The 17,002-nt window shown below is 40.0% G+C and overlaps 1 protein-coding gene across 16 annotated transcripts in view; it reads right to left on the bottom strand.

Moving 5' to 3' along the window:
- Positions 1–17,002, bottom strand: part of Mef2c (myocyte enhancer factor 2C) — a 163,681-nt gene that overhangs the window by 35,117 nt on the left and 111,562 nt on the right. For 12 of the 16 annotated variants that reach the window (XM_013143425.2, XM_013143424.2, XM_063245313.1 and 9 more), the window contains one exon: positions 4,441–4,584. In XM_013143425.2, coding sequence (XP_012998879.1) covers positions 4,441–4,584 — 144 coding nt within the window. Of the gene's footprint in view, positions 1–4,243; positions 4,382–4,440; positions 4,585–17,002 lie in introns of all 16 variants that reach the window. The other 4 variants (XM_063245317.1, XM_063245315.1, XM_063245320.1 and 1 more) reach the window with 2 other exon arrangements.

A 17,002-nucleotide genomic window follows, 5' to 3' on the forward strand; every position in this document is an offset into this window, starting at 1 on the left:
TTGGTTACAATTGTTTTAATTTGTATTCACTGTTCCCAAAGATCAGGAAAAAAAATGTATCTTCCCTGAATATTCTACAGAATGTTGGCTCTGTCTCAATTAGAGAACAAAATTAGTCCATTTTGCCCTCAGGGGGCTTTAAAATACAGAAGATTATTAATAATTATGTATACATTCTGAATTGTTCTCCTTCCTTCCTCTGACCATCATTATTCCCCCAAATTATTTTGTTTCTACTTTTCTGGATCATAAAGAATTTGATGATGACTACTATAAAACTCAATTGTGATTGGCTAAATGGGGGTCAGATGTAATTCTAATAGTAGAGCACATTCCCAAAACTTTAAATAAACAAAATATATACCAATATGTCATGCCTTGGTCCTTTTGTTTTTTTATCTGTTTTAGGAATTGGCCATGATAATTCTGAAAGTGAAGTATGAGTTTATAAATGACCGCACTGAAGAGTTATTTTTGAGAATCTTAATTCAGAACATTAAATCAGAAGGAACATTAATCTTTCTATTGGAAATCTCAGTTGCAATCCAGACTGTGAAATAAATTGTCATTTACCTGGGCAGGGTATTCAGTCTCCCTCAATCTTGATCTCCTTATCTGAGGTAGGAAATAGTTGTATCCGCAAAGAGACCAGCCAGGGGAATGCAAGAGTTAGAGTACCACACACACATTCCCAGGAACTTGGCATTACTATTTTTCTTCTAGGCTTTTCAAAATTAGGAAACTTAAAAACAGCTATGCTTAAAAATTTTTGCCTAGAAAAAGAAGGCCAAGAAGTGGTTTAAAGTTCTAAACTTGCAGAGAATTCAAGGCCAAGCTCCAAATTGTTAGAATAATCAAGTCTGCCAGGGAGCATAGGAGGTGATTAAATAAAGTGCTGGAGGCAGGACTGGCTGTAGAATTTGCAGAGCCCAGGTCAAAATGAAAAGGGGTTGGAGCTCTTGTTTAAAAAAAAAAAAATAAAATAAAAGAATTTCAAGCCGTGGACAGAGGAGCCTGAACCAAGCACAGTCAGTGAAGGCAGGGCTGGGTCGCTGCCTGAGAGGCTGGTGCTGGGGTTAACAGGCACACATCTCATAACTAAAAAGCTTTGATTTCCCTCCCTAAACAAAGGGGAATGGTGGTTACTGAAGTATACCGTCTCATCCAATACCAACTGGTTTCTCAGACTCACCACGAAGAAAGCCCAATAAAAATCAAATAGTATATTTTAATAAAATATCTAGCTAATGGGACCACTTTTATTTAGTGTGAATGACTGAATGGAATCCCCTTTTATTAAAAAGAAAACCTGCCACTAATGATACCTTAGATTGGGAACAACCACTACCAGGTGGTAGAACCCTGGGCAGAGGGCAGAGTCTCGCAGTTCTAGTGACTGGGGATGACCAGTATCTGTTTCCTCCTGGTTGCCAGATGCCTGAAGGATCCGCTTGCTCAGCCTCCCTCTGGCTTAACCCCTCTGGCTGTCACACTGGCATCGTCCTCCATCTCTCTTCCCTCTAGGTCTGCACAGGTTAAATGCAGCCCCCACGCGGTGGGCCCTCCTTGCTCCCCCTGCCTCCCACCTCTGGACAGCCCTGGCTTCCTCTCACCCAGCTCCAATCCCACCTTCCTCTGGATAGTCCTTCCTCCTCTTTTTTTGAGGCTTTTTACTATTTTCTCCCCATTGCACCTGAACATCGGATCTTTTCCTTTTGCCCAAGCATCCTCCCTCTGCACAGAAATAATCTACAGTGCTTTTCAAGGCAGCGCCCCTTTTGAACTGAGGCACAGCACGCTTCTCCGCACAGTCTGTCAGTCTGGGCAACACACGCCTTTCTTCCACTTCCTCTCTTCTCCTTCACTTTAACCAGTCTTGCATCTGCCTCTCCCCATTCAGCCCATTTCCCAGTTCCTGCTTCCTTAAATGGAGCTGTTTGTGCTTGCTATGAAGCCCAATGTGAACTGAGCCAACCCAGCATGAGGAAATGCTGGTCGACAAGATTCCAAATCGCCCGTGAATTATTTCATGTAATTGAGGAACATGGGCATAAATTATATTACTCCAACAGGTGACTGTTATATTACATTTTCTATGTTAAAAAGGAAACTCTTCAAACTGGGTCTCGGAACTAGAAAAACAGTCTTGTAATGTTTTTAAAGAGGCGGAGACACGCTCCACACACAAGGGGCAGAGTGTCCTTGCCCTGCTGTAAATGTTTTAGCAGCTGTGGAGACTTTCAACAGGACAGCCTTGCTGCAGCGGTCAGCCATGCGCCCAAACTCGGCTTTGCATCATGGAGACACCAGAGACTGTGGCCCACCGAGCAGTGGGGTGGCTCCTTCTCACAACTCTGCCCATAAACTGGCCTGTGGTTTCCCAGCCCCTGCTACATACCGTGGTACTTCTTAGGAAATCATGTGTTTTGATTTTGCTCTTTTTACACACCACAGTGAAATACTGTGAAGAAGTCCAGGCATCCATCACACCATCTCTGTTCCCTTCAATATGGGGAAATGATCCAGTGGTCACCCCTCTGGTAGTGTGGAGGTTAAATCTGTATCTATAGCTAATATCACCTCCACAGACAGTGAAGAGCAGTACTGCATAGATTTTCTTTCTTCCTCACTGTGCAGAGATTTCTTTTATCAGAGACATCTAATGTACTTTGCTTTAAAATTCTATACTCACAAACCTTTGTACACAGTGACTCCAAACTAGCAAATAATACAGCAAGAACAACTGAGACCATGAGAATCAAAAGTCAGTTAAAAGGAGCTATTTCTTCCCTTCCTCTGAGCAAGATAAAATCCCGGCGGATATTTTGTCTTTTAAGGATTTTGAGTATTGTTAACAAGCATGCCTGGTGGTCTAAGAGAAGAAATAATTCATTGAATAAAGTGCTCATTGTGAATGAGCTATATACTGTATTTTAGTTTTATGAAACCTTTAAGAATTTATAGCACAGAGCCTTCCTTCATGATACAGTGTGTTAATAATTCTGATTCAACAAAAACTCCACTGCTGACATTATTTCACTCAACAAAAGAAAATGACATGAATTTATAGGGATAGAAAATTAAATATGCATCCCTTTTATAAATAAGTTTTAAACTGATTTATAAAATTAATTCGATGAAGTTTGAGTGTGTACCTACTATGGGAAAGCATGAATTTATCTTGTGAATGTGGTTGTAGACTTGGCCTATAGCATTTGTCTCCAAATATCTACAAATATAATTTGCAAAGCATATTTTCATTATAGAGACACTCTGGGTATTCATGTTTAGACAGTTTTGCTAACTCACCAAAACAATGCACTTTTTTAAAGGGACCAATGAGGAGGTTGTGTATTGTTGGGGTTTGGGTACTAACATGAGTTATTCAGAAAGCACATGAACCTCGAGTTTCCTCCCTGTATGCCACAAAATTAACACTGTTTGGTTGATGATAGAATACAAGAAGAATATATATTTTTCCCCATACATGTGGGCAAACAAAATAACACATGCGGAGTTACTTCTCTTAAATATCTGGCCAGGCATATGATTGATTGTTAGAAATTTTTTTTTGACTCGGTTAAGACAAAATTTAGCCGAATGTTAAAGCATGAAAAACACTGGCGTAGGCAAAGCAAATAATATTCTGAGAAAAGTTTAACATCACCCCAGCACACAAACGTCGACATCTTACCATTCTGTTTCATGCAGTCTGTTCCCTGGAGCGAGCCTTAGCTTTAACCCTTCAGTGCAGTTGGCTGAGTTTCATGTACAGGGGGAGGGCCTGCTTTTAGTCAGGTGGGGTCCTCAGTCTATAGGAGAGAATTCCAGTTCCACTGCGGGAACCTTGTCTCAGCATACGCTGTATCTATGCAGTTTCTGGCAAACCTTCACACTTGTTTGGAAGGCCTTTTCTGTTCTAGGGCTTTACTAGTGTTTCGTGATTGGTGTGAACTGGGTGTTTCAAAGACTGTGTACATTTGGGGTGTGTCATATAGATCTTTCTCTTCCTCCTGAGCATGGCTTCTACCTCAGAAGGAACTTCTTGATGGCGACTCTTGGAGATTACATAAATGCAGCCTCCCAAAAGGCTGGCTTCTTAAATGCACAGCCGGTGGGAGGAGATGGCTCTACTGGATCTGTCTGTCTTTCTTCTGCTTTTCAGAGCAAGCCATCGTGAGAGGGTTAAGGGATGTTACTGCAGCGATTATCAGCAGGCCAGCCATCTACCTTTGGTACTTACAGGAATTTTATGACTCTTGATCATATTATCAAATTCTTCATTAATTTTTTTGTATTTTTCTTCAGTGCGTGGGGTGAGTGCATAAGAGGAGTCGGGATCGGGGCTTTCACAGCCTTTGTTTTCTTTCTTGTTCAATGCCTGCCAGGTTCAGAGAAATATCAAGAGTAAAAAAAAGGAAGGGTGTTGCGAGTACTTACACACAATCTCTGCCTGCTGATCATTAGATCAATATCTTCGTTAATTTTCCTGTACTTGTCCTCAGACTCAGGGCTGTGACCTACTGAATCGTCTGCATCAGGATCTGGGCTGTCACAGCCATTAAGGCCTTTCTTTCTCAACGTCTGAAATACACAATTTGGAGAGTTCAAACCTAGACAAAGGCTGCAAGAGACATTTCAGGGCTGTTACAGGAGTTCAAACAGTCCAGCGTTTCCGGTTATGACACCCTCTCTCTATTCCACCAGGGCTCATCGTTCGCTTAAAAACACACCAGAGAAACTCCTTTTGCGATAAATTCAGTTCAACAAGAGAACAGGAGGGCCCAAGCTTTGTGATATGGAATTCCTAAACACTTCAAGAAATATCAGGTGACAATTACAGCAATACAGTGAAGGTGGGCAAATGACAACATTCATTCTTCCCGCAGAAAAATCAGAAGTCAGGATGTTACACAATGAGTTCAGAATCTGAGATGGTGACAGAGGTAGAAATGCTGGAAACACACTGAACACTCGGGTTGGCACTAATGATGTCCCCATGCACACCCCCACCCCACGCTCTTGACGCCAGGCGGGCATAAGAAAACCTTGCTGGCAGCCCCCCTCAGCACTGATGGAGAGGGTTCAGACACCACGCTTACTTGGAGAGGAACTTTTGTTTGGAGTTCTGCAAATGTGAAAATCTTCCCTGAAATGTATAATACTGAGAAGTTATCTTCCTAAATATAGGCTGGAGGAAAAGTCAAAACAGCTGACTTTGGGCTTCATTATCCTGAGCTGAGTAAAGCAGCCACAGAATACTGCAGATAGGTGGCCGAGCCAGTAACCATCAAGTCAGCTAAGTTCCTCGAGTTTAGCTGAGCGGGAATCACCTGGGAGACTGTCTTCCTGTACATGAAAGTGAAAAGTCAGTGCCTTATCTTGAAGCTCCTGTCTCCTGGCTGTAGGTCTGGTCTAGTTTCAGCTGTCACAGAAGTATAAATACTAATATAACACTGTAACAGTTGGAAAAAGTATGAGTCAAGAGTTCTGAGTTTGACTACTTTTTTTTCTCAAGCTGATGGTTGGTTGTCAACTTAATGATACACAATTCGATTTACAGAGACAATGTTATGTTCTTAGAGATCATAAAACTTCTGATGAATCACATAGCTTGCCATGTTAATTATTACTAGGCTATCAACAGTTCTTAATTTTCCTGTACTATCAAAACTGGTTACAAAGAGATGTGTACCTCTGTGTCTCTCACTAAGTGGAAAGTTCAGAAGAGCTCATCTTTATTAAAGACAGCATTGACACACAAATAAAAAGCTGTAACACAAAGCTAGGGAAATGAAAGCTGAGATAACACCTCATCTTTAATTCATGCAATTGGGGAAAATAAATAAAACAACAGGAGTTTAAAAGGGAGTGTCAGTCTTCAAAATGTAAGCTCCTTAGTTCTTGTTGATGAGGAACAAAAGTAATATTACTTAAAATTAATTTCTGAGGCACCAAAGGTTTTTACTTAATGTCACATTAAGAGAGCTACCATTTCCAATGCATCGAAGATACACTATGGTTCTGTAAATATTTATTAATGTTATAGCAGTATAGTATAACAAATAAACATATGGTTACAGCTTATTATGTGTTAAAATGTTTGAATATTAAAATAAGTATTTTGACATAAGATGATAAAATATACATTTACAACCTTATAATTGGTGGGGCCACCTGTCCCCCTAAAATAGACCTACAGCTATCAGTTTTTATTAATGTCTGCAATACATAATAGTTACATCCTTTTTTGGGAACTGGTGTAAATCGTATCTTGATCATTTTCATCTTTTTCTTCCCTTTCCTACCTCTGTCTTCTCCTTTCCCAATCCCCTTCCTCATCTCTAAAATGTCTCATCTCTATTTTCTAATCCTCCTCCTTTATTTTGTTTTTAAAATTTATTTATATTTTGGGCTTCTCATGTAAGAGAAATCAAGCATTATTTAACTGCCTGTGTCTGACTGATTTGGCTTAATATGGTTTGTTTCAATGTCTGACTTACTTGACTTAGCATCATGAACTCAAGAGCCATCTATTTTTCTGAAAATGACATGATTTCATCCTTCCTTGTCATGCAGCCAGTATCTGTGGCCCAGAATAAGAATTCATAGAAAGTTCCTACACTAATATATAAGGAACTGATGTGATCAGTACCTTAGTGTAACAATCACACTCACTAACTTCATAGATTTTCAGCTCTTGTGTGAACATGATCACACACACACAAGTGCATTCCTCTGGGTGACAGCTATTTGTCATATTGTCATGTGTTTCTGCTTTGATTTGTACAGATCCTTGAGCTGCTAAGAAAAATTTCTGAGTGTCTGGCATCGTATCCCATTTTTCTTCAGAATTCACTTGTGCAAAAAAATTAGGTAAGATGAAGAAATGTGTCTAGGTATATGTTTAATGTATGCATGTATAGATTTCACATATGTGCATATTTATTTCATATATATGTGTGTGTGGATAGATATGCATTTCAAAGATTACTTATGTTTCAGGCATGCTAAGACATTCTTACTTAAAGTCTTATATAATGTTAATTTAGATTCACAATATAGTCTTGGTTTTTCAATGTGCATCAAGTCTTTTATTTGGTAAGTCTTATTGTAAAAATGATACTTGTTTTGATATGCAGATTTTTGACAACAGAACGCAAGGGTTAGGAGAGGCCTATCAACTGCCATCGCAATCCATCTGGCACATACATGTGTGCTAAATATTCTTACAAAGCTTTTGGGGGTAGATATTGTGTTTGGTTTATAAAAATTCAAACATCAATTATGCTTTATTGAAAGATCTCTATAAATATTAACTCGTTATCTTTCACACACCCTTTCTGAAAAGTTTAGAAAGATTTTGGGCCAGAGCTCAAGTCAGCACAGCCAGCCACAATTCGGCCTGGGACATTTCGGGCCTCAGCCTTCTCTGTCCAAGTTTCCTTATGCTCATGGAGTGAGGCAGGCAGATTAGAGCTCTCTCCCAGTCATATTCAACTCCAATAGTTGGTCCAATATTGGACAATGTGGAGTAAATCTTTTAAAAAATTAGGCTGTGGAAGAATTTTAAATATGAATAAATGGGCAAAATATGGGTATTTGTTATGCATCAGGTTTTAGACAAGACTGGAGATGTTCAGTGGCCAAAGAAATCCTTAGCTCATGGTTAGGAAGTCACTCAGAGCAGCAGCTCACCGTGTACCTGAAGAAGTGTGTAATCTGTTAAGCAAACAAAGCAGGCAGGGTAGAGTCACAAAGGAAGTGATAAAGATGAAGGAGGAAAATAAAGGCTCATTTTCTCCCATTAATTCTCCTTCTATGTGACGACATGATCTTGCAATAAATATCACCGGCACTGAACTAATGATTCAAATTATATTGTGTTATTTCAAAAAGGACTCTTTGAGATACACAAACACAAAACCCCAGAGCAAATTAATAACGAGTTCCAAATTCCCATAATCACATAACCAGAACACTGAAAAAATTGTTCAAAAATATTATCCTCAGCTGAGTGCTTGTATAACACGTTTCTGCCAAGAACAAATGATTATGGTGGAATTATAAAGCTCTGAAAATGGAAAGGATGGCACGAACTTGAATATCATAGCATGAATGTGGAACTATAAGAGCAGTTTTGTCTTTATTATATTAAAAATCTACAGCTGTTTAATGATTACAAAGGAATTACGGCTAGAGTCAGCCAAGTCTGTCTATTCACAGTAATGAATAGTCGATATGAACTAAAGGGCTTACTAAATGGATAAATAAGCATTATTCCTGCAGGCTTCCTGCTAGCAAAATCAAAATCTCTGCCATTGGCTTTTGAAAACTTTTCTGATCCTTTACAAATGTCATTGATCAGGTCACGTAAGCACTTAAATTATTATTCTATTACAACAGCTAGAGGTCCTAGGTGTGTGTGTGTGTGTGTGTATGATCTAAAAATAAAATGACTGTTTAAATTTAAAAGGACTGACTTTCCCATTTCCCTCTCTTCAAATACACTTATTCCCTCATTCTTGGCCACTCTGAAGCCATTCCAGAAGTCCTCTTAGTGAGCGTCTTTGATTGCCCTGTCTGGACTGCCTCTATGTCCTGAGCCCATTCAAAATATTTCACTTTTATGGTCATTTGACTCTGTGGAAGAACCAGAAGTTAAAGGGTTCCAGAATGCATCTGTAAGGTTGATCCAGGCGCACCGTAATATTTTAATGAGCCTGTCTTGCTGTTGGATGACACCAGGCAGCATCATTCACAGCACTTTTAATCATATCTCACAAAGACGTGGAGAAGGACTTCAGAACTGCTTCCCAAAGTGGCAAGAATGATGGCATGAGTGTGTTTCAATGAACAGGAGTGTTCTGAAGGGGACTAATGGCAGTGGGTCTTTCACTACAATCAACTTGAAAAATTTAAACATTCACTGCACAGTTTGATTACCGTGTGTGTGTGTTTTAAATGCCTCTCAACTGTTTTAAAAATACTTATTCTATATGTCAAGATAGGGCGAGAAACCTACTGAAACCACCAGCTTCTCTTGCTCTGTTTCTGCAGAACTCTTACCTTAGCAATTTTTTTTTTTTTTTGGTCTTTTTTCCTTTTTATCGGTACCAAGGTTCAAACTCACGACTACCTGCTTGCAAGGCAGGCGCTTATGCCGCTGAGCTAAATCACCAGCCCTGTAAACTCTTACTCTTAAGTGAGCTGATAAACTGGAGCCAGCTTGCCACCAGAAAGAGATGCTTTTGGACTGCATCAGTGGGTTGCGGTGGCTTCTCGGGTGTACTCATAAAGTACCCACTGTCATACACTGAGCTGGGAAGAGCCACTCTGGGGGAAGTAATTAGGCTGACAGAAGGCGGCATACTCTGAAAAATAAATGGGAGAAAGAGTCCAGATAGGTAATTCAAAAACCATGCAGAATCTTTCTCCAGACAGGTGGACATATGGACCTGTGTTATTACATTTGTGCATCGGAATAACTTGAAATATGTATAAACTGATGATGATAGGTGACAGGTGCTTCAAAAATCCTAATGAAATAGATGTAAGGGAACAGATTCTATTTCATTCCTGTAAGGAATATAAATGAAAAAGAATGCCACATGGAGCTCTTGTTTTTCCTGTTGCAGGCATTATGTTATCAACTAGAAAATTCCTTTCTTCTAGCATGGCTAATCTGGCTTTTCCTTTTTCATTCATTTTTTTTTTCAATTTTTTTTCTTTTTTTTAATCAGTACCGGGGATCGAACTCATGTCACCTGCTTGTATGGCAGGTGCTTATGCCACTGAGCTAAATCCCCAGCCCCCTTCATTCATTTCTTTCATTATTAACTTTCTTTTCGATGAATTATTTGTTAGTGAGAAGAAGTAACTAAATGGTTTGTCTTTTTCAATTATACAAAGCTATATATTTGATGTTAATAATACTGAAGTAAAGGTTAGCTGTGTTTTTTTCAGAGAACTACCACCTCAGATGAAAGTTTCCAACCAGTCCATATCATGGTGTGTTTAATGTCTCAAGAATACACATTTTTATCATCTTTCCTTTTCTGTGCCTTCCAGGCTGAAAATGTAAACCCTTTTGTGAAAAGCCTCCAGTTATTCTTATTAACCTTTGTCAAAATCCAAATAAGCACCCTTTCTTGCACAGTTGACTTTAGAGGGTTATGGGTCAAGAACACATGAAGGGATTATTACTATCATTTGCAAGAATGCTATGTTCACACAAAAGTCAAGGTGAGGTGTGTACGGGGGGCTCCATCGATTTGGAAAAGGTAGCTTCCTTTCCTCTGACCCTTAATCTTTTTCTGATGATCTTTCACAGCTTTGTAAAGAAAAGTGTTTGTGGGTAACAAATTGAATAGTGTTTAGAAAGTAGCAAATCCATGTAGGAGTAGGAAGAGCCATCAAAGTGGACTTTGGCTATAAAGGAAGTTTCTAGAATGGCTGGTAAACATGACTGCCAACTGGTGAACAGGTTCTCATCTCTCACTTCAGTAGCTGGGGAGTGGCAGCCTTTGAATAGTGCCCGTGGCTTTCTCTACTTAATACGTACTCTGCAAGGGATTATAAAAAACCTACTATGTACCAGACTGTTTAATATCTGGAAGCTGGTAGTATAAATGTAAGATAAAAGTCTGGTTTTTTACAAATATTGCATTTTAAAAATTTTGTGTTTTCTAGCACAGATCACTTAAGCAGGAGCAAGATTAGATGCCAAGAAATTTCTCTGTATGTCCTTTTAATAGTCAAAACTGGAAGCATGATTTGTAATATGTCTGTATCATGATTTTTTTCATTGTTATTCTACAAAGATAAAAATACTTTAAATGCTGTTAATTAGATTTTAAATTGGTGGGCAAATCATATTTCATATAGAGTACAAAATATTCACTTGTACCAAAAGTTATTCACTTGTGGTGAATATTTTTTAAAAAAATTGAACATAGAAAACTTTAATAACCCTATTCCTACAAGTTACTACTGTTCATTCTAATAAGATACTGTTACTGGCAAAAGAGGGAAGAAGAGCTGGAAATGTACAGTGCTTTTGTTTTTATATTTTTCTTCAAAAGGTAGTCTCAATATTGGACTTGAAAAGTTTTCACAGAATTAAAAAATCTTCCTATAAAGGAAAAATAAAAGACACAAAAGTTTTGACAGATTCTTCACGTATCAGGCGCAAGAATAGGGACTGTTTGTCAGTCACTCTGTAACACCAGAACTTAGAAAAAGGGCCTGCCATGTGGAGTGGGCTTAATAAATGTCTGCAGCTTAATGACAGATTGAAATGGCCACATAAACTGAACAGAGACTTTCAAATGGAGAAAGAGTAGTCTTGGGTAGCATATTTTTGCTACTATACTTTCTTTTTTTTTGGTCACTTTGTGTTACCGTTTCATAGTATATTGAAGTTCATTACTTCATTCTAAGTGACACAAGTTTATTAATTTTTGAAATGTACTTTTTTGAATTATAAAGCAATGATGTACAGGCATAACTTGTACCATGTACGAAATTAATTATAAATCGGGTTTTATATCAATCAGTGCTTAAAAATGGAGGCCCTAGTCTAGTGACGGAAGTTTAAAAAAAGTGAGCATTTTAAGAAACCTCTGAAGAAGAGAGTATATCATCACTGAGATCAAAGGGTAGCAGGAAACAGCACAGAAATCAGCATGGAAACAGGAGAAAAAAAAGGAGTGGTATCTTAGGCAGAAATAAAAGTTAGAAAAGGAAAAACAAAACTCTTTCGGAAAAAGCAAGGGAACTTTTGTGAATGTGAATCAAACACTACAGATTTGAAATAAGCATGTTTTAAAATTCCTGGGCAAAGTTCACTTTCTTCCCCTCCAGTTCTTGGATGCTTTCCTACGTATTCTCCGTCCTCCTCCACTCTGACACTGGTCTTATTCTGAGCCAACCCTTGCCTGGGGTATCCGTGGAAGATCAGGGTGAGCCTAGGGCCAACAGATGATTTAGACTTCCTAAGCATAGGGTCTGGTTTGGAGTTTTTAAGGATTCTTCCACCACACCTCTCCTGGAAGCAGGACAAGTTAGGTATCATGAGGCTGGCTGAGAACGGGACTGAGGAGGGAAATTTGGCACACACCAGCTATGAAACACTCCCTGACATCCCCATCCAAGAGACATGTGAAGCCAAATACTAAACAGAGAATATCTGAATATATGGCTCAAGTGCATGATACTGTATGCAGTTAAGCCTAATAAGGTTATAAAATAAGGAAATAAAGACTGAAATGCAAAGGATCAAAATCGTAGTGGGTCTGGAAGAACAAATAATGTTGATTTGTTAAATAAGGAAGGAAAAGACAGAATGGAACTATAAACTAAACCAAGGTCGAAAAAGGGCGGAGAGGAATAAATTCTCGAAGATCGGGAAGCAGGTTTGTGAGAGTATAGAAGTGCATATAATTTCACATCCTAATCTTTAGAGTTTATGGTATTTCACTTGCAAATGGTTACATGAAACAAAAGGTGGCTCCATAGATACTGATTCTTCAAAAATAATTTGTTAAGACACATTCTAAAACATGAATATCTTTAACAAAAGATGCGCATGTTATCTTGAGCAATCAGATTAAGTTCAAATTATTATTTTTGTTTGGGAATCGTCACTCAGTAGGAGAGTGCTTGCCTAAAATGCATGAGGCCTTAGGTTCAATTCCTACCACTGCAAAAAAGCCCCAAATCATTACTTTTGTTTCCATGGAAGCTCTTATCTCATGACCGATGCATGATTAGTCACTTGAGATGAGCCTACATCCCAGTCCTCTTGTTCATCTGTCAGGGCAAGGCTATCTTTCAGTCATTTGGTATCTGCATTTCTATAGGGTTTCCCAGGATCTCTACTATTGCATCCTTTTTTCCCATTTATTTTCTTGATCTCACCATCTCTTCTTCCATTCCCCTCCCAGTTTTCAGTTCGCAGCAAACATTACAACGTATTTGTTCACCCCAGTGGTCCCCAAATCCCTCTCAATTCTATCATCTCTTGACTCAGCTATTACTATTCTTGCTATTTGGTGTTCCATCCTTTCGACTGCTTGTTTGAGATGCCAACCTTCTAGTCAATCTTCTTTCATCCTTCCCAGAGTCTAATTAAAGTGCAAACCTCATCTCTATCATTGTTCTTACAAACCTGATAAAATCTAGCACATTTCCACCCTTCGATCCTCAGGCCCTGAACCTTCCTCTTTGATCTCTATTCCTCTCTTCTGCATGCTGTGTTTTGGTCTAAGAGAATCCTGTGTCATTTTCCAAGTTAGTCATGTACTTTAAAAACATGCTTGATATGTATCATTCAGTCCTGTCTGGAGTAGCCTAACTTACTTTCTTCCCTGCTAAACCTCAGTCCTTCTAGGACACCAATCCTCTAACAGCAACACCTGCTCCGTGAGGTCTGTGCAACTCTGCCTTCTCTGTGTCCTTACAGTCTTACCCTTTTCTTTATTTTTTGTGGTGCTAGCAATTGAACCTAAGTCTAGTAAACTGTAAGTTCTCTTACCACCAAGATATACCCCAGCCCATTTGATTTTATTTTAGGTATGGTCATTAAGCCATTAAGTTGTCCATCCTGGCCCTGACTTTGCAGTGCTTCTTTCCCTGAGTGGCTGGGATTATGACTCATGCACCCTGTGCCTTTTCGTAATTTTATATGCAGTATATTACATTGCAATTTGCTTTTTTACCTGCCTGCCTCAGTCAGTCCTGAAAAATGGCTACCTCTACTCCCTAACAAAGGACTTTGTTAATATGTGTGAACTCAGTATAGGTTCTCATACATTCGGTGAATGAATAAGCAAATTTGGCAGTCATGCTTTCTATGACAGCCTAACTCAAACATGGTGGGTAACAAGGCAACAGTGTAAAATATGTGTGTTGTCATAAATTAAGGAGACCTGCTTTGGGTTCCGGGCTTGTGCAGCTGTACTTCACTGACTCTTGAGCTTTTGTGTCATTAGGAGAATGTAATCATTTTGAGAAACAGAGTTATTGCAAGAGGCCTCTTTGTGCATTCTGTATTTCCAAGTCCCTCTCAGAAGCAAACAATGCCCTCAACGTACCCTGAACAATCTCTCTCCAGGAGGATCTCAAGTTTCTCAGCACCCTGTCAGAGGAGCAGAGGGAACAGGGAGCTTTCTACAAAGTGATGCAAAATAAAGACTTGAGTCTGGCCACTCACTGTGGCCGTGACACTGCCTGTGTCATGGCAACTTCTATTGATACCTGAGAAGAAGATGACACACAAATCCTCATTTCAGAGGCAGCCAGAGACTTGAGAGATGCAGATTGTTTCCTTGCCTAACATTCTTCCTCCCCACTTATCTCTGAAGGCTGAAGAGAATTAAAGAACTCTAAAGGGCTTCAACTTGTCCTACCTCTCTCTTGGGTTGGTCAAATGTGGAGACCCTCTCTTTGCCTGTATTCACGATATTATGATGTTTGTGTCTTAAGTCATAGCATCAACATTTACCAAGAGTAGATTTCAATCTGGGGCAGCACTGAAGATACTCACCAAGTTCTTGCCTATTATTCCATTTCTTCAATGTCAGGTAGAGAGATTTCAAGGGTCAGTTTTGGATTGTGAAGACAGACACTATTTATAGTATCCTCAACTTCTTTCACAACGCGTGCCTGACACTAACTCCCCCCCTTTTTTTGTTCTAACTGATTTGTGACTCTTTCTGATAAACCAGTCCACTCTCCAAAATGAGCAGCTAGGGCCATTCTCTGCTGAAAGCCTTGTTTTAGTACTGGTTATTCTGTGGTGATTTAGCAGCAATGATGGGAAAGGGCCACTTAGGCACTGCTGCTTCTGGGACGTGAAGACTCATCCATCCTCACTCTGAGGGCTTTGCCTCCGCCTGCAACATGACATCCCAGAGACTGGGACTGACAACTGAGCTGGCACAGCCTGCTCTGTGCCATTTGCTGTGACATGTCGGAGAGAAACGAGGTCTCAGGAGTGGGGGACGTTTCCAGGATGCTGTGAGGACACTGGGTTGCCAGGGAGAGAAGACTCCGTGTATCAGAACAAAACTTTCGGAAAGGAGAAACTTTATCTTTTCCACCTGCATCCATAGCATCTTGAATATCCGCAGCACATGGATGACACTAAATAAAATTCTTATTAATAATGGAATCTATATGGGGGCAGGTTCTACTTAGAGCAGAATGACAGTGGGGTCCAAAATTCACCAAGGGCAGCTACTGTGTTTATACCCAGCATGGACACTGCCTTTGTTCCAAGCAGGAGCGACCACAGAACCCTACAGTGCCTTTTCCTCATATATGAGTTGAATTTATAGAAAGGAAAGAATTGTGTACAGCGAAGTGTTAATGGAACCAGTATGTCCCTTCGGAGCTTCCCCAGAACAATTGTTTATCATCACTATCTATGTTCCTGTTTCCCTGTCATTTTCCTGGCTGTAACATTCTTGCAGTCTCTTGTGGGCTTCCTGTCCTATGTAGCAAACAGGGTAGGTGACATCAGAAGAGGCGATCAGGTCATGCTCTGGGTGGGTATCCTAGAGGACAATGCTGAGGACACCTTGATGACAGAGTAGGGTAGCTCAGACAGAAAAGCAAAGGCTCAAGGCCAGGACCCACAGTTTCCCCTTGAACCCTGAACTTTCTCCCTCAGCCTAAGTAATGCTAGGACTGTGGCAGCCAGCAGCCTTGGGCTCTAGTCTTACTCTTACTCTGCATCTCTTTTGATAGAAAATCTCTCCCGAGACTTGGTTAATTCAGCACTGTCCTTTGCATTTTATTAGCTGAGGGTATGGTGACTTTCGCTTTACCACAGATGGCCGAAGATACATTAAGTGGCTGGTGGCTGGGCAGGGTCTGGGCTGAGTAAGCCAACAGACAGCTGGTGATGGTGCTTTGTGAGCCACAGACTGTGGACAAAACCCCCAAGTGAACCAGAGGCTGGAGAGGCCTCAGGAAGTCAGAGATCTGGGCAAAGGATCCTCTTAGGTGCACGCACTGACTTGGAGGTAGAGCTTGTTAGGTTATGGGCTGTTGTCAAGTGATCATGGATTGAACCTATTTACCCAAATTCACCTTAGGCATGAAGACAGCCCCAGAGAAAGCTCCACCGCACTGCAGTAAGCTGCCCTCTCTTTTCGCTCCCACTCTATGTGTTCACAGTGGTTTTACCTCATCTCTCTCATCACATTACCAGGGATAGCACCGGACTCAGGTCACAGCCTGGTACCTTCACCTTCTCTAGCTCTTCTCATCATGCAAACCCACTGTGTGGTCATACGTGCTATAGTACAGGTTCACCTGCCTCATTTGGGCAACCAGGGGAGGAATGAAATGTGGTGGAACTGTACTTTTTTAGATCATGGAGACATCAAAAGCTGTAAACCATGCATATCCATATTTGTAGTAGCACAATTCATAATAGCTGAATACTGGAAGCAGCTGGTATATCCATCAACAGATAAATAGATGAAAGAAAACATATGGTGGAGTATTACTCTGCCGTAAGAAGGCTAAGCTTGAGTCATTTGTAGCAAATGGATGCACCATGACACCAGAATGTTAAGTGAAATAGCTCAAACACCCAAACTTAAATGTTGCATTGTTTCTCGTATATGAGAAACCTGAAGTATAAATCAGTGTATATGAGAAACCTGAAGTATAAATCAGCATAAAATAAAAGATAGAAAATGTGACACAAGGACATAAATCTTTTGCAAAGCAAAAGGGATACAGAGAGGGCAGGAGGGGAGAGGAAGATGAGGATGGGTCCTGTCCATGCCCTAACTCTCTGCACTTGAATGTAATCATATGCTCTGCAAACACAAACCAATGAAAACAAAAATTTAAAAAATGAAGCCTCAAGTAAATAAAAGGCGATTTAAAATAAGCTTGTGTCACAGTCCTCGGTTACTTGGGCTCAGCCCCCACCTCTTAAGGTCTGGCTGTGTTGACAAAGAGCCTCCACTGGAATCCAGCG

This window comes from Cavia porcellus, unplaced genomic scaffold, assembly GCF_034190915.1.
Source record: "Cavia porcellus strain 051 isolate PalLab524CR breed Dunkin Hartley unplaced genomic scaffold, mCavPor4.1 scaffold_2, whole genome shotgun sequence".
Classification (NCBI taxonomy): domain Eukaryota; kingdom Metazoa; phylum Chordata; class Mammalia; order Rodentia; family Caviidae; genus Cavia; species Cavia porcellus.